The 19864-nt window shown below is 33.9% G+C and overlaps 1 protein-coding gene across 1 annotated transcript in view; it reads right to left on the bottom strand.

Annotated features, from left to right (window-relative positions):
* Nucleotides 1-19864, bottom strand: part of LOC135211489 (uncharacterized) — a 995645-nt gene that overhangs the window by 65900 nt on the left and 909881 nt on the right. The window contains 1 exon segment of the mRNA XM_064244795.1: nt 19613-19674. Coding sequence (XP_064100865.1) covers nt 19613-19674 — 62 coding nt within the window.

Genomic DNA, 19864 nt, shown 5'->3' with positions numbered 1-19864 from the left:
ACATTTTTAGGGATTTCTTTTCATTAATAGCAACATTATAAAACTTTTTATGAGCTTTTTGATAACATAAATCAATTAAATGAGGTGGGTAGCAGAGATCGTTTCCTATCTTTTTTATGTATTCTATTTCCTGGTCCAGGTATTGTGGACTCGTGATACACAAAGCGCGTAGGAACATAGAAGAAAAAATTGAACTTTTAATATTAAGATGGTGGCCAGAGTAAAAATGTACATATGTTAAATTATTTGTGGGTTTTCTATAAATACTGAATTGGCATTGGAAAGATTCTCTATGTATTAATACATCTAGGTTAGGGATGACATTGTTATTTTATATTTCAACAGTGAATTTTATGGATGGCACTAAATTATTCAATTTAGACAGTAAATCATTTACATCGATACCACCAGGTAAGACTACTAAGATATCATCGACATATCGGTACCATTTTAAGGGGATAAATGTGATATTCGGGAGGTGTTGTCTCTCAAAAAATTCCATATATAAGTTTGAAAGGAGAGGTGATAAAGGGTTACCCATGGCCATACCAAATATTTGTTGGTAATATTCTCCATTAAAAATAAATCTGCAATCACAAATACATAACTTAATTAAGGAAATTATGTGACTAACGGACATAGGCAATTCATGCAGTACAAGTTCATTACTTAAATATTCTAGCACAGAGTCAATAGGGACTTTTGTAAACAAAGAACATACATCAAAACTGACAAAAATATCGCTAGGGTTTAGTACAATGTTATTTAATTTTTCCACAAGATCAAGAGAATTCCGGATGTGTGAATTAGATACAGTTCCTAGTAGCGGGGATAACAGTTTAGTAAGATATTTAGATAGTTTATAAGCAATTGATCCTACAGTACTAATAATTGGGCGCATAGGTTTGTTTTCCTTATGAGTTTTGACTAGGCCGTATAAATAAGGTAATGAGGGACACTTTACAGTTAACTGACACAAAAGTTCTTTTTTATCTTTAAGAATTTGTTTGATATTGATATTAAAGTTTTTTATTACTTGGTCCAACGGATTTTTTGCGAGTTTTTTGTAAGTTATTTCATCCTCTAGTAAAGTATGCATGCGTGATATGTAGTCAGTTTTGTCAAGAACCACTAAACTATTGGATTTATCAGCCTTGGTAATGTGTAAGCTATTATCATTCTTCAATTCTTTTAAACTTTTTCTGTAGCGAGCGGGGAAGTTATCTTCATGGTAGGCATGCGTAGCACTATATGTCATGCCTTTGATAATGTCTAAATGATTTGTGGTAGATCACAGTATTTTTCAAACTTATATAGAGATGTCGCTATTGATAAAGCTGAGGGTTTGTTACAAATGAAGAAAGACAGCCCAAAGCCTAATGCGCGCACTGTCTTTCTTCATTTGTAACAAACCCTCTGCTTTATCAATAGCGACATCTCTATATAAGTTTGAAAAATACTGTGATCTACCACAAAATCATTTAGACATTATCAAAGGCATGACATATAGTGCTACGCATGCCTACCATGAAGATAACTTCCCCGCTCGCTACAGAAAAAGTTTAAAAGAATTGAAGAATGATAATAGCTTACACATTACCAAGGCTGATAAATCCAATAGTTTAGTGGTTCTTGACAAAACTGACTACATATCACGCATGCATACTTTACTAGAGGATGAAATAACTTACAAAAAACTCGCAAAAAATCCGTTGGACCAAGTAATAAAAAACTTTAATATCAATATCAAACAAATTCTTAAAGATAAAAAAGAACTTTTGTGTCAGTTAACTGTAAAGTGTCCCTCATTACCTTATTTATACGGCCTAGTCAAAACTCATAAGGAAAACAAACCTATGCGCCCAATTATTAGTACTGTAGGATCAATTGCTTATAAACTACTATGAGATTCAGGGCCTCTGTAACACGGTTTTTTCGCAATAACTTTTTATCTATGCATTTCATAAATATAACGCTTATTCAGAATACATATTATATCAACACATAAATTTTGAGTGTATTCTGCACTACGTAGGTTGAATAAATTTGGTACTTATAATGTAAAAGTGGCCTTTTTTGAAGACGGGCCAACTTACTCAGAGAAAAGGTTTCGAACGCACTCGTTACGTAACTTATGACATCATTTCTTCCCTCTTTCTCGATGGATGATTGGCTATACGTAACGAAGGCTAAACCTCTGGCAACAATGACATACAAATTCAAATACAAGCAAAGCAGTACACATTTCTGAATTCTGGAACCTCCCCACTGATAATTGTCATAATGAACAACAAACAAAATATGTTAATAAATACAAAAACACTTCGATTATTAGTCTAACTCCCAAAATAAGTTTCCAAAGAAATTACAGTCTACTTTATAGGTCACAATCAGATTGACAAGATGTAGGAAATAGTTGGTAATTACCAAAAACATAGTAGACAAGCTTGATTTGATAACTGCTATATCCAATGTCAAGCAATTTTTATTTATTGGCTATCTACCTATTTACTGAAAAAAAATAGCCGGTACCGTATATTGGCTTTAACCTTCACCAATAATTATCGTCAGAATGGTGACTTCATGAGGCTCCACCCACTTTCGCCTCGTTATAATTCAGGATAACACTGAAGGCTACCATGGGCATTGTTGGATTAGGAAATTTAACTTCTGGCTATAAAAACTAATTTCTCGAGTAGTTGTAAGAAGTGCTAAATGATCCTCAAGGATCCCAGCAGTTGGTCTAAACGTTTAATTCATGTATATTACTGCTATACTGTTGCGGCACTACTGCTACAGTAGTATTACTACGCTAGCACTGATTTTACAACCACACACAAATTTTGTCAGCATTATCAATAACCTAAACCCGATAGTTTTGATTTTTATAGAGTAAAAATGAACTAGCCGACGCCATGGCCAATGATTACGAGCCAAGAGTCGAAAAACAGTCCATTACGTTAAGCAAGTAGAACAACATCCCTTGGAACTAAATGTTGCCCCCCCTCCACCAGACAGAACTGCCATCGGCTCTGAACCCAAAGACTTTATGAATGGCGGAACGATACATAGATGTGGGTTGGGTATCAGTGCTAGGTAGTATTACTACCTAGCACTGATACCCAACCCACATCTATGTATCGTTCCGCCATTCATAAAGTCTTTGGGTTTCAGAGCCGATGGCATTTCTGTCTGGTGGATGGGCGGGGCAACATTTAGTCAAAGGGTGTTTGTTTACCTTGCTTACGTAATGACTGTTTTTCGACTCTTGGCTCGTAATCATTGGCCATGGCGTCGGCTAGTTCATTTTTACTCTATAAAAATCAAAACTATCGGGTTTAGGTTATTGATAATGCTGACAAAATTTGTGTGTGGTTGTAAAATATACATATGTCAACTTTCAGCTACATCCGATGCTTTGACAAGGAGCAAAGTCCAAAAAACCGTGTTACAGAGACTCTGAATCTCATAGTATCTAAATATCTTACTAAACTGTTATCCCCGCTACTAGGAACTGTATCTAATTCACACATCCGGAATTCTCTTGATCTTGTGGAAAAATTAAATAACATTGTACTAAACCCTAGCGATATTTTTGTCAGTTTTGATGTATGTTCTTTGTTTACAAAAGTCCCTATTGACTCTGTGCTAGAATATTTAAGTAATGAACTTGTACTGCATGAATTGCCTATGTCCGTTAGTCACATAATTTCCTTAATTAAGTTATGTATTTGTGATTGCAGATTTATTTTTAATGGAGAATATTACCAACAAATATTTGGTATGGCCATGGATAACCCTTTATCACCTCTCCTTTCAAACTTATATATGGAATTTTTTGAGAGACAACACCTCCCGAATATCACACTTATCCCCTTAAAATGGTACCGATATGTCGATGATATCTTAGTAGTCTTACCTGGTGGTATCGATGTAAATGATTTACTGTCTAAATTGAATAATTTAGTGCCATCCATAAAATTCACTGTTGAAATATAAAATAACAATGTCATCCCTAACCTAGATGTATTAATACATAGAGAATCTTTCCAATGCCAATTCAGTATTTATAGAAAACCCACAAATAATTTAACATATGTACATTTTTACTCTGGCCACCATCTTAATATTAAAATTTCAATTTTTTCTTCTATGTTCCTACGCGCTTTGCGTATCACGAGTCCGCAATACCTGGACCAGGAAATAGAATACATAAAAAAGATAGGAAACGATCTCTGCTACCCACCTCATTTAATTGATTTATGTTATCAAAAAGCTCATAAAAAGTTTTATAATGTTGCTATTAATGAAAAAGAAATCCCTAAAAATGTACTTAGCTTACCTTATTTTCGTGGATTTGAAACCATAAAATCAATATTTAAATCGTTTAATGTTAATGTAGTGTTCTCTTATAACAATACCATTAAAGATATACTAATTAAGAATAGTCCCGTAACAAATAACATCATTTACAAAATTCCTTGTAAGGATTGCCCATCGTTTTACGTTGGTCAGTCCAGTAAAAATTTATGTGTTCGGATTAAGCAACATATGTATTCAGTTAGAACAGCCCAGACTTCAAGTGCACTGTTTATCCATCTGAGTGAAAAATCTCATTGTATTAATTGGGGTGACACCTCGGTAATTGCTAGATCTAATGATTATGTTTCAAGAAATTTACTGGAATCGGCAATTATACAAATCACTAATAAAAACAACCTAAATCTTAGTCTGGGAATGTACCATTTGGACCCATATATTTGTAAGATGTTTATGAAGGACCTCAAAATAAATGAACAACTAATAAATTAGTCCCACATGTATATAGTTATTAATTCTCTCTCTCTCTCTCTCTCTCTCTCTCTCTCTCTCTCTCTCTCTCTCTCTCTCTCTCTCTCGGTTCGATATTCTCTCTCCCTCTTTCTCTTGCTCGATATATATATATATATTTATATTTTCTTTCGTCTTTTCATTAATAATAATTTTTGTTGGGAAAATTTGTGTAAAAATTCATGATATTAAATTGTATATGCTCCCGTGTTGTTTTCAAAATGTACTGTTTTTCTGGAAGAATCACTTGTTTACTGCGGGTTTCCTTCAAGGTGTGGCTAGCCTATGACTCCTCCTCCTCTCTGTAGAGTGAAAATCGCCCTTATGGCCAATTTGGTAGTGTCAGTTTGTATATTAAGCCTTCTTTTGACTATGGTGTTCTTTGTAAAATCAGTATGCCTCAGTAAAGGGTCCGAATAGGACCGAAAGTACTCGGCTAACTCGTTTTTTCATTTTTTTCCTTCGTGGCAAAAATACCTTTATTTATATATATATATATATATATATATATAGATGAACACACATATATATATATAATATATATCTATATATATATATATATATATCATATGTACACACATTATATATATATATATATATAGATATATATATATATATATATATATATATATATATATCAGCAATAGAACAGCTCCGGGGAAATCGGAGACGAGTAATAAATATTGAAACCTTGGCTTGATTGTAGAACATCATCATTAGTTGCGACTAGTTTCGGAGATTTACATTCCTCCGTCATCGGTCAATCAGTAATGGAATATAAGTTACACTTAAAATCAATATAAAGTAATAATGGAATACAAATTACTTTAATGTTAAGAAAATGTTAATCAAACTTTTGCAAGAATTCTACCCACAAATACACATTCGTTTATTATTTAAGCAAAAATCTCCATTGCATACATTCTTCAGGTTCAAGAATGTGATACTGAGCTGCAGTCATCTATTGTTTATATAAATACAAGTGTCACTGCTGTAGTATAATGTGCATACATTGGAAAATCAAAGCGGCAGTTCAGGGTTTGCATCTCCGAACATCTCGGGAGATCTATTAGGACGAATAGGCCATTAAGCAAACAACCATTTACTGCTATTCGTCAACACTGAAGAATATGACCATCCTTTAAATTTAGATTCTTTTTCAATCCTTACTTGCAGAACCAACGAAATGGAGCTCGGAGTGGTTGAGTCACTATATACCATAAGAGATAAACCCTCTCTTTGTAATAATGAAAGGTCTGGTTTTAGACTTCTTTTTTCTGCTCTCTTTGACAACAAACATTGAGTATTTCTCTATATTTTAAGATTTTGCTGCGGGTTTAGGTTATTGTATCTTATAATTGTGTGAGTTTATTTTGGTTTATTACTTCACTGATTTTATCGTAACTTATATGCCATTATCGATGACGGAGGAATGTAAATCTCCGAAACTAGTCGCAACTAATGAAGACGATTCTTCGTTCAAGCCCTGGTATTATTATTATATATATGTGTGTATTTATATATATATAATACATACAATATAACGTATATAATATATATATATATATATATATATATATATATATATATATATATAACTGTTATCACAATTGACAGGCCTGTGAGTGTTAAGTATTTAAATTCAATGGTCTAGATAAAGAGCATAAAAAGTAAGTATGATTTATCGAGGCTGGTGTACCTACATGTGAAAGAATGACATTAAAATTTTGAAAGTCATCCATAACCAACGAAGTTTTGAATTGAATCTGGGCTACAACTCACATGAGTGAAGATGACATGAGTTTTGGGTGTACTGACGCCAATAGCAAGCATTTTGTCTCTTAAACCTGTTTAACAGATTTTCGGCCACAGGGGCTCGAATACTCGCGTTTTCCGTGATTAGGAAATACATTTATGTTGAATTTGATCGTAAGATGGTTTCACCTATCAGACTAAGCAAATGCAATGTAGGAGGCTGAGTTAGGCACTGGTTTATATGTATGAGAAAGTTTCTTTGGTAGGATGATTCGGTAAAGCCTGCCATAAAGTTTAGGTTTCTGAATTCATTTGGAATAAAATTGTGCTTGGTCATAATACAGTCTCGCGTGTACAGTAGCTGCCCTGGAAGACTATTTTTTTATATTTAAGTATGGGAAACGTTACTAGATTCAATAGATAATGCTATTAGAGGGAAGTAATTTTAATGAATCAGAAATTCAGTTGGGCGGGCGTAAAAACGATCACGAGTGCAATTCATTGTCATCGTTTCGCAATATTCCTTCGATATTTTTTTCCATGCATCGTAAAAGGATAGTTAGAATGCCACGGTTAAGAAAATCGAAGCTTTAAAAAATGTACTAATACTCGTGAAGTTTACAGTAAAAAGTAAAAACAATTGTTTAGGGGGCCTGTTTACTCCTTGGCAGAGGAATGAAGGCGCTGTTCCGCTCTTCAGAGTTCATCATCCTTGAATAACAAACTGTATACGAGACTGCTTCCGTACCACGACAACATCAGGCGTTATTTTCGTCACTGCTTTTGTCACGGAAACTTTCAGTGTTTCTTATAGCGGTTTAACTGTGCTCTATCAAACTGTGTGTTGGATTGATGAAGAGATTAGGCGACGGGATTGACGGACATGGTGGCAATGGATAGCTGGTACTGGGTCGCCGTAGAAACGAAGCTGTTGACAGGTGAGGTAAACATCACACAGTTGCTTTAAAATGGCAGTTATTTTATTTTTTCTAGTTTAACAATTTAATATGTATTTATTGTATCAAATACTAAGCAATTTGTTACCACAGTAATTACATTTATAGGCTGCAGTTTTACTTAAAACGAGTGATGGTGCTTGCCCTTAAGTAGAATAGTTCTGTGGTGTATAGATTTGAAATGCAAATAGGCAAAATTGTTATTTAACTATAATCTTAAGGGAAGAGCTGGTTATATGCACGTACACGTTTGAACGCGACATTCCTAATAAAATTATCATTAATTAGGTGCACATCTAGTTCGTAAAGAAATTAAGTGATATTTAGTTAACTCACTGACAGCTTAATTAATAACACCCCAACTGAAAGCGCAAATGGACTGTCACTTTTTTTTCGGCTCCGACGGAGTGCCCACAGTGAATGGTGATAAAATTTGTCCTAAAAATCTAGGAAAGTCTCAATGAATAAATTTTTTGATGTAGGATATACTGAAATTAAACATTTCAAAGGATTTATAATATCTTATTCTTGTACTTTCCATCAGCTACTAATGATAATATTATTTTTGTCGTCAGAGAACATTAGTGTCGTGCATCAGTTGGTGATAATTGAATAAATATAATTGATTATCGATTTAGATGGCTCATGTTCAAATAAATGGAATTGAATAAATATAACTGATTATCGATTCACAGGGCTCATGCCAAAGAAGCGGAATTGAATAAATATAATTGATTATCGATTCCGATGTCTTATGCCAAAGAAATAGAAGTTTCACAGAGCTGCACTGGAAATTAGCTTCAAGTCCATCATATAAGCATTAAATATATATATAACTGAATATGATACGACGAGAATCAATGCGCTCTAAAAGCAGAGCATATATGGAGATCTTGCAAATCGATTGCCGGTTATAGAGGACTCCCTCTCAGACTAAGAATTGACTCTTCTAATACAGAAAGCTCCTGTGACTTTAGGGACAATCAATGGCAAAAGAAGAGAGAGAGAGAGAGAACTCTTGGGAACGAAAGTGGAAATGTCAAATTTATCACAGGTCCTCCGGTCTCGCAAAACTTATGTAGTTCTTGTATGTTAAAAATAATATATGGAGAGGAAAAGTATACGAACTACAGTACAGGTTACTCAACAAACAAATAGTTACATAATTAAACAACAATATAAGGCGAAAAAAAAACAAGAAAAAGGAACATGCTGACCCTAATCAAGCATCAGTATTAATAGTGCTAACAGGAAAACTGTTCTAAGTAAGACATCGTCAGATTATTGCATCAACTTTAATTAAAGAATATCGGTTGTAAGGATACAGACCTTGGTTGATTACCTAGTATTACTTGATTTGGTGCAGGCACCAAGGATTCTTATGGAATATCCTTATTGAAATGTAACTTTTTGCGATATAAATTGCAATTACTGTTTTAGGGAAAACGGAAACCGTTACTTTCTGACGAAAGTGCATGCAGATTACGTATTATTAGAATAAAACATCTCTGACTCCTCAATGGAATGCCCGAGAATCGACGTCGCGGCCACACATATATGATATATATAGGTATATATGTATAACTGAATCACGAAAGTTTGGAACGTGATAAATCCATAAATTAAGGTATAAGCCACGAAGGAAAAATAAACAACGAGGTTTCTGCAAGATCTTTCGACTCTTTCGTGGCTTATACCTTTATTTATATAGGTATAGGTATATGTACATATATAATATATATATCTATATATATATATATATATATATATACATTATATATATATGTGTGTATATATATATATTTATACATATATACATATATATATGTGTGTGTGCGTGTGTGTATTATACACTGAAGTTTCCAGTATTCATGTTTGCCAGCTGCAATACAGGTGAAAAATGAAAATGCATTCGTTCATTTAGTTACAAATCACCCCGGCCGTAAACTCATACAAAAAACAATATTTCATTTAACTTGGAAATCATTTATATTTCAATTTCATGCAACCTGCATCTTTACTATTCATTACTTCATACAACTTTAAAATTATCTATTTTGGCCGTGATTTATCAATAAAATGCACCCATGAATTAAACAGAACACAATACTGATAATGTCCTACAGCCGCATTCTATGTTTGGCCTGTGGAACGTGTTTCTCTTTTTGTTAACTGAAGTAAAGATATCACCTTCAATGGAGGTATTGCCATTATATGACCAGTGGATTTCATCTACCTGGGTTTCCGAGATTTAGATAAAAAGTTTGAAACAGTAAATTTCCTGTCACCTTAAAACTTAGCCTGCGTAAAAGAATAATTAAGGAAAATATAATCCAGACCTTAAGGCACAGTTTTCATTTATCTTAAAGTTTTAAAATCTTTATAATCACGCATTCATTTCATCAAAGGGAGAGTATGGTCATACTCAAATATTCATTTCATCAAAGGGAGAGTATGGTCATACTCAAATATTCATTTCATCAAAGGGAGAGTATGGTCATACTCAAATATTCATTTCATCAAAGGGAGAGTATGGTCATACTCAAATATTCATTTCATCAAAGGGAGAGTATGGACATACTCAGGAGTGTTTTCATTTGAGTAACATTTAACCACAGTTAGGTAAAAACACAGAGAAAGATATAATGCTGTGTTGAGCGTTTCGATGAACTTCGAGAAATGTCTTAAATAGAGGTCAAAGAAGCTCTCAATTATGAATCTGCTCGTTCATAATGCGGTAAAGCTCCGACTTTCTTGACGACCTTGTTGATTAGATTTGCACTGAGGCCTTTTATTTTCCACGTTTATAAGTAATTATATATTCACATTAGTAAAATAATTATGTTTCTGAGTGCGTCCATGCTCTCCCTTTGAGGAAATGAATATTGGACAGTTATTGAACAACCTTCGCCTAACAGAGAATAGAATTGTTAGGAAAATAGACAAACTGCTATTCATCAGATGCCAATAACTATATTCTTACATCAGACATTAATGAAGGGGCTCTTTTAGATAAAGAAAATATAATTTAATAACAATAATAATGAAGACTATGAAGGAAAATTCCTTCCTTGTGTCTAAATCACAGTGTACTACTGTTGATATACACTTAAAACCCTTCAGCTGTACAACAACAGTCATACCTTACGAGGTATTGCAAGGGTAAAACGTTGCAGAATCTAAGATAAATATTCAAGCGCCTTGAAAGCAAAATAGAGCGTTACTAGAGGAATTACGAACTATTGTTACGGTAATAATAAAGGAACATGGTAACATTGGCTAAGACATTAATCTTACTACTTACTAAACTAAGATCGGGGTCTTTAAACAACAAAAATTATTATGTGAATACAAAAGCAACATAAACCTCATAGATAACACAATTTTAGAGAGAGAGAGAGAGAAATGCAACCTGGTAATTAAGAAAAAAAAAATCCTGGAAATGATGTTCTGAGGGGAAGAGAGAGACAAAAGAACAGAACCAGCACAAAATTTCTTTTCCCGCCAATTGTATCTGAGAAATTTACGGATTTCACAATTGAAAAAAGCGAAAGTCTGTATTCCACGGAGCATTGCCTGCATTCCCTCCTGACCAGAAGTCGGAAATACTATATATCTGGGACTTGTTTTGTTGCTTCCAATATTGTTTTTGAGGCTGAACTATATTCGATGCAAGAAAGAATTTCCTGGCATTTGTAATAAAAATGTTCTAAAAATAAAAAGTATTTTATTTATTTGAAAAACAAGACTGAAGTGTTTATGTGGCTATGGTAATTGCCCAAAATAACGGACAATAATTATTTTTCGAGTGTAAGAGGCAAATCTTATAGACATGTCTGAATGAGAGGAAAAGACGTTTCGTGTCCACAAACACACAGAGAAAGTAAACGGCAGATTAGGAGTAGTCAAGCTCGTGGAATGGATAACCAAACAATGATAACAATTAGCCAAGCACTCGGGCACAGACTGAAGGTTTCACAAACACTCAAGAATAATCTCCTGCAACCCCAGATTTGCTCCGGCAAGGGGAACATGGAATTCTAAAAATCAACGGCAAGAATTATATAATTTTCTCACTAACAACAACTACACCTCCAACAAGATTATTCCATCGGTACTGAATTATGGCTCAATTTCCTGAGAAATGCTTCCAAAAACACGCAAATACCCTTTAATATCGAATTTTCATTACCATAGGAATGACTGATACCCCAAGGGATTTTGCATGATACGTAAATCTCTCATGGCAAGGATTCGAACCTGTGCCTCCTCTCAGCTTGATAGAGAGGAAGGCTGATACACTAGTGGCACTAACTATCTTACGACAATAGAAGAGAATAAATGGAACAACTTGGCAATCGTTTTGCACACATCCCAAATAATTTTAGTATTTAAATAACATCTGTGTTGGATTCCTACTTTGAGTGACAACCAGTTGATAGAAAAACATTACTTTACTCATTGCGCCAATACCCAAATGATCAGTGATCGGAGCAAGAAGCGTATGGTGTACTGAATGCACCTATGGATTCACCTATACACTGCTGTGGTCCTTACCGATATGTCCATACAAATACGTTTACCCATTACACAAAAGTCTAAAAGTAAGCTGATTGAAACGAAGGTATTTCTTTAAGGTTGAGATATCTTTGGTTCGCCAAAGTCGGCTAGTTTTCGTTCACTTGCTCGTTCTAATGCTGATAATCCCACAATGTGGTGTTTAGAAAATACAAGTTGGATTTTAGAATCCTTAAAAACCATTGATCATCTTGCCACGATTCTAATCCTTTATAATCAGGGATTTTTTGGAAGTTCTAACGGCAACGAAACTCTTGATCTCATTGTCAACTCCTGCATTTGCTCTTCTACATAGATAAAAGAGCAGCCAACCTGAGTATAACCGCCAACTCTCTTCCCTCTCTCACTTCGGAGGGTCCCCTGTATCTTCCACCACCTGGCACCTCCTGAGATCAAAGTCGTCTGAAGAGATCCTCCTTAGTTTCATTCGATCTGTTGGGTCATCTTACCGGAACTTGTGAAAGTCAATCGTTGTCGTCTTTGTCATACCGAGAACATTTGACAACTTCGGGCAGAAGGAAGCTCATTTTTGGGGCTTTATTTCTGTCCGGCGAAAGATTAATTCCCCTCTTTTTTTTTTAAGTCGTTTTAAAGATTAGTTGTTTGGCCACTGTGACTTATTCATGTCTACTTTTTCTTGTTATTATTCTGCCGATAGTTGAGCCTTTAATAAATAGTTCGTAATTTCATCATAAATATCCTTTGTAATTCACTTGCAACACGAAGGACCATCTTTATGTGTACGTAGACATGATGAGTATGACTTTTCATATGTATATAACGTGCGTATGCCTTGTTAGAGCCGTTAAATGAAGTGTATGATATTGCATTGGGGTTTGAGTTTTTTAAATAAAAGTGTATGATATTTCAAGGACTTTAATACACCAGTCACATGTTTCCTTTGCCAAAATTAGCCAAAAGCTTTATTGATTTTAAGGCGAACTTCCAAATTTTGGAAGTTCAGTAAAATTTTTCTTTAAATAAACTTGTCCTGACTACGAGATTCCATTGCGACATTGCTCATCTTACTAGATTTATCCTGAGGCTGTTAGTTAGTTTTTTTTTTTTTTTCTTAGTCTCATAAATTTCTGACACTTGGAATCCCGGATGTTCTACGGATTTGAAGTCTGAGCCTAACATGAGGGTCTGGTGGTATAATTAGTCTGTTATCGCCTCTCCACGGCTCTCTTGCCAGAGTGTTTCTGTCATTAGTCGGCTATTTTTCACTAAACATGATACCTCAAGTTTTTGTGTAACTTGCGATGAGGGGTATGTGTTTGCTAAGCAAACAAATACACACACACACAAACTAACAAGCGTAGAGAAACAGACAGAGAGTAGCATTTACAAATGACTGAACAAAATCACTACCGATATCACAAAAAAGTAAAGAAACTTGACCTGTTTTTTTATACTTGAAATCATTAAAAATCATTGTGATTTAGTATATAGAAGATATACCAAACCTCTAGACTAACATCCTTGGTCTCTCATTGGTGCTCTTCTTCTCTCTCTCTCTCTCTCTCTCTCTCTCTCTCTCTCTCTCTCTCTCCTCATTCTCTCTCTCTCTCGTCTCTCTCTCTTTCTCTCTCTCTCTCTCTCTCTCTCTCTCTCTCTCTCTCTCTCTCTCTCTCTCTCTCTCTCTCTCTCTCTCTCTCTGTACATTAGGGTTACTCTGAAATGAGTTAAGGTTGATGATACAAGAGATTCTTATTGCTATCCGAAATTATATAATAATAAAACGAAAAGATAATTCCTATTTGTAACAATTGAATTTACAATGCAATATAAAATCTTTAGGAAGTGAAGACGTTTAAATGAAATGCAACATGAAAGAAAAATGTGATGTTTAATATCAAGTTGAATCATTATTATTAAACTTCGGCGTCAGTTGAACAACGCTGGTCCTGTTCTAAAAGTAAGCCAGTATCGTGGATTGTAATATATCCTTAATTCATTACTAACAGAAGCATCGAATCTTGTCTGTAGTGAAGATGCCATTTCTGGCAGAGAATATTTCCTTATCATCACAAGTGAATGACAACCAAAGACAAAAAGAGAGTGATCGAAAATTTGTAACCAGCTTTTCCCTGATTTGATGAACGCTTTACTAAATAGAAAGAAATCTCAAGAAGTAAACTTATAGCTTCCACATGAGCCCACCATATTGAAAGACAAAAGTGAATATACTATACCCTACAAAAACCTTTTTAACTTTTTGTCTCTCTCGTTCTTACTACATGCCCAAACCATCTCTGTGACATATCAGTATGTTTCCATGACCCTTGATAACACATCGCTTAGCTACTTTTTCATTGGGGCATAAATTTCCCATCTAACTGCTTTTTTACGTAACCATTGAATTGTATATATATTTGAATTGCTTTAAAAAATAAAGCAAATGTATTTACTGGATTCAAAGTAATCTCGGAATTACCTTACACTAAAACGACTAAAAAATAATATTGTTAGATTACTTAATGATCACAAAATTGAGATCCAAAGATTTTATCGTACTCCTGTGCCGATAATAAAAAGGAAACTCAAGTCGAATAGTTCTGGAAACTTCTGGACAGTAATTGAATGTCAAATCTAAATCCCTTCCCAATCTCCGCCTTGCAATTTTATCCTTTCTTTGTGCGAGGAAGTCTTGATACGTAGAATTATCTTGCTTTCTCTTGCTCTCGTTCTTTGCTTTTTCTATCGTTTCTGGATATCATAAGCACACACTCGACTAACTTATCGTGAAAATGCAATATGACGAAGTTACTCGAGCTCTGTTTTGAGAGAGAGAGAGAGAGGGGGGCTTTAGTATGATTAATGGAACTTCCACAAGATAAGGAGTTTGCCAGATAAAATAGAAAACAGCATAGAAGTAAGAGCAAGAGATACGAAAACGGACTTTTCCACCACTTTTCAGTTATTTCTCGACAAGTTTGCTCAATAAAAAAAATTCTACTCAACAGAAAGACACGTAGTTACAGAAAGAAGAGATCTCGCTTATTGAAAAGAAATGTATTAATTAACTAATAGATAAAAACCAAAAACGTATTCAAATGCAAGGAGGAATAATATCAGGGTAGTAATGCACTAATGAGAAACTTATTTTACCAAGAATTTCTTAATTACAATACATTTTATCTGTTGAATTCTCCATACTCGTTCGAATATCGTAGTCCAAAACTAGATCCTTGCATAAATGACTGAAAGGCGATTGAAGTCTTTAATTAGTGAAATCTCTTTCATTAGGGAAACCTCCCATGCAAACATCTGCCTTGTTCTAGGACCCATTGCATAAAATTGAACATTATAATTTCAGAAAAACCTTGACCTTTTTTTATGCCTTAATTAATGACCTTTGTGAACTCTCTCTGGAGAGGATTTCTGCCTTTTTCTCTTTCCTCTTTTTTTTAGTGTTTTTTTTTTTTTCTTTTTTTAGGTCAGAATGGAGACGGGTTGTTTCTCATAAACGTTAGTTATCCAGTCTTATTTATCCACCGAGAATTTGATGTTTCTAAAACCTGACTTTTTGAACTACAGATTAAGAACGATAATAATAACGTCACAAAATAACAAGCATACACGATAAATGTGCAATATTTAGCGTTTATTCTCGGTTTTACTGATATGAGTTCTGGAGGAGAAATTTATGTATACCAATTATGAATTTGTCACGTACATATTTAGTTTGTGGGTAGAGTGGGGCAAGAAATTTCTGAATCCTTTGGGCTTTAGAGCAGGACTCGATGGCGGAGTCTAAAATGAAGTTTAAAAAGCGATGCTTAAGGCGCATTAATTGCCAGAGAGAGAGAGAGATGCATTACTCAAGGGAGAGAGAGAGAGAGAGAGATGCACTGATATATGTACTATGTTAATGATTGTCGTATACATATATACAGATTGTTTTAAACTGATAATTATTATTATTATTGATATCTTCAAGATGGACAAATATCGAAACTGAACAAGCCTTAAGGCTTAACATCCAAAGGAAATTCTTGAATCACCAAATTTCGTTCGAGACTCGAATACGGCTTACCCACTGTTTGATCAAACTGTGAAAACATTGTATCAGAGAGTGGAATTGGAAAGCTCATTGGAACTGGTAAACAACAACATGCACTTTGACATAATAGGAATTATGAGATTTATCTGAATATTTTATAGTTCATAGTCCTCTACAGCTTTTACTTTCATCCATCGAATTTTTAAATTAAAAATAAAATATAACTACCTTTAAGACTAACTTAATTTATATGCTTACGCCTGCTTAATTTCTGAAAAGATTCCGTTTCTTTTATTATACTGATTTTCAGAATAAGTTATTGGCTATAAGACGACAGTTTAGAACCGAAATTGTAAACATAAAAATGCAGCGTTTCTCAGATTATTAATCTTTCAGTTTGTAGAACTATGTAAGTAGTTACTTTTAGTCCCTATTCATGTGTTTAATATAAATATTTGCCGTTTTAACTACAGTTCTCGTTCATGACCCGCCAAATGACAAAATTTCCGTCATACAAATTTTTGCAACTCATTTCCATACGTATATCCTGGTCTTTGTTCTTGTTCGACCACTTTTAATCATGCAAATTTGTGTGATATCTTTCTGTATCTGAATGTGCTTTTGCATATGCATCTATCTCTGTTCGTTAGTTGTATTTCATACATACTGTACATAATACATTAAAACGTACACTACACTTAACAAGAGTATCTGTAAGATGCAAATATATGTGGGTATGAGCTATATATATATATATATATATATATATATATATATATATATATATATATATATATATATATATATATATATATATATATATATATATATATATATATATATATATATATATATATATATATATATATATATATATAAAGGTTTTTTTGCCAACAGGGGTTCCAGCAAGACAACAGCTCACATGATCAATTTATTAAAGAGACGTTTCGTGCCCCAAGACATTGGCACATCATCAGTCTGGAATAAAAATTTATTCTTTTTAAAAAACAGTAAAATAAAGTAAAAGATACAATCCAAAAAAAATGAATTATTGACAGAAGCTTATAAGTATTAGAAGACTACCTATCAGTTCAGAGAAGAAGAGCAGAATGACTAGAAACGTGAGGTCCAGCCGAACTACACTTCAGGCCAACGAAAAGGGAGTGGCAGAGACGTAATTGTTTAAATTAGGTGATAGGTGTTTGATGTAAAGTGACTCAAGTGTTGTTAGAAAGGATGCTTGGGTTGTTGAGGTAAGGATAGAAAAATGTGTTTTTTCCATAGGAATCTTGCATTTTGAGGTATGTGTTCGAATACTCGAGAGTTCGGGATTCGATATCCTGGATCCCGTCCTATAGCTGAGTCCCATGTGACTATAATAACGGACTTGCAACAATCTCCGTGTTGAGCCAATATAAGTACCAAGGCATCTTGGGCATTCATATTTATAGATTACATTGGACAACATAAAATCTTGAAGCTTATCCTTGTAATTGAAGAGGCTACCTATCTTTTTTGTATTTACAGGGATTAGGGTTAGTCTTAGGAGTAGAGTGAGAGAGAGAGAGAGAAAGAGAGGCGAAGGGGAATTTTAAAGTACTATAATTAAAATAAGTTCGTTTTGGCTTATCATTGTATTTAGGTTATTTGCTCTTGCTTCATAATTGCAACAAAAGATCCAGATGTTGCACTTTGGAATGTATCACTAAAGAGAAATTCACAGTTATACAGACAATAAATTATTTATTAGTGACAAAGGAACTCTTCAGAAATGCAAATGTGTTTCGTTAGAGAAAAATAGAAGATATGTATTTCAATTCAGTTTCTCTATCTAACTACATGTTTTCCAAAGAAATAAACCTTAAAGGAATAATGTTCTTTTAGCTGGAATAATATATAAACTATTAAAAATATTTCAAAATTAAACGAGAATAAATTTAAAGTTTCTGGCAATCAGAGTTTTCTAAGTAATACCTTCTCTAACTATTCGCTTACATGAAATATATCAGTGTACGAAGCTTTAAAAAAAATAAACATATCCACCCTGTCGTTTTCCCTTCCCGACTCTCTTTCTAGTCACAGAATCAAAGAGCATTAAAAAACCTCTATGAAAAATGAGACAGTAGACTTTCATTTGAAGATAAAAGCATTGCAATTTTTCTCCCAAATCATCCTTCGGAGATAAAAGCCTCAACGTAAACGAACTCGATTGGTGTCACAAACTATCTGGCGATAGTTTACTGACGCTCGTAAACCTCATGAATTGGGATCCTTAAACCCCTAGAGTCTTGACTGTCCCTACCGGCTGCATCCCGATGAACCTACTGGTATGTTTTCGGATGATCAGATAATTGTGGACGATGGAGTTGTGTGTGAGGATTTAGCATTGACGAGTAGTGAGTCAGGTCATATGACCAAGCCTTTTAGGAAGAAAAAAAGAAGAAAAAGAGGAAAAACAAGGAAAGCTCGCAAGGAGTCGAAGCACAAGGAGGTACAGCAATTATTTGTGAGGAACGAAATGCTATTGGCTTGGCTAATAAGAGGAAAAGGGTGAGTGGGAGAGACCTTGTATTAAAAAATAAAAATACCGACGTCTCCTCTGATGAGGATAACGAAGATCAGGTGAGCTTTAACAATCAAGTCACTGAAAGGAAGTGATTGTATTTTCCACGTTCACTTGAGATTAATTACAATAACAAACTGCAGTGGGCATTTAAACTATATAGAAGTCACCCTGAGTTTGAAGTTTTATTCAAGGACGGAAAATATAGAGAATTTATTACTGTTAACCCTGGACAGGTATCGCTATTTCGCTACCTGGTTAAAGGTTTCGTGGGTCGGCCTCGACCCGAGCGTCTAGAAAAATTTGCCAAAAATCAGTAACTTCAGTTTTGCTGTACATTATAGTTTCTAAAATTAGTTTAAAGATAATACTATACTACTGAAAAGATAAATAATACACATCTACAAATTTAATATTTATTACAAATATTTTTAAAAAATAAGTATATAACAAAAAATAATTAACAAAAATATTTATAAAAAATACAAAATAGCCTATAAAATAAAATAAATTGAGGGAATCCTTCCTAAAACTACAATTTACGATGTGGCACAGTCAGAAAAGGTGTCGGACCCACAGAGGTCAAAATCTGAAAAGAGAAAAAAAGGGTAAATTTTTTTGGCCCTAAAAAAAAGGCAAATTTTCACTAATTTTATTTTTGTACCTAAATGACTGAATTTTATACAGAATAAAGTCATATTATCCTAAAATGTAATTATGTAAAAATATTTGGACAAAGATGATATTAGCTGTAATATCAGGGGCCAAATCTAAAGGTCACTTTTTTACCTGCTATTTTCACCATGAAAATTTCTTATAAAAATGGCTGTAACTACTATAAGAAGTGATATATATGCATGAAAATCTGCCAGAATATCGCAAATTCTATAGAGAACAAGAATATATAGCGGTATGGCAACTTACTTTTCGGATCTGCCAACAAAATGGCCGCAACCGACGCTTACTCCGACGGCCACATCTACCACCTGAAATGGAGGAATGTAATATAATTTTCAAAGTGCTATTTAGTTACCTAATTATGCGTAGATTTGCATAAAACTATTATGGTGGCTTGCTGGATGTTTGAACATTATTTTGTAGTCATCAAATAAAAAATCTGACAAAACACATTCTCTAATGTAAAGGTCATTTGTTGACATCCTCGTTTTACAATGA

The sequence above is a fragment of the Macrobrachium nipponense genome, chromosome 4, assembly GCF_015104395.2.
Source record: "Macrobrachium nipponense isolate FS-2020 chromosome 4, ASM1510439v2, whole genome shotgun sequence".
In the NCBI taxonomy this organism is placed as follows: Eukaryota; Metazoa; Arthropoda; class Malacostraca; order Decapoda; family Palaemonidae; genus Macrobrachium; species Macrobrachium nipponense.
This window is presented reverse-complemented; position numbering and strand designations above follow the sequence as displayed.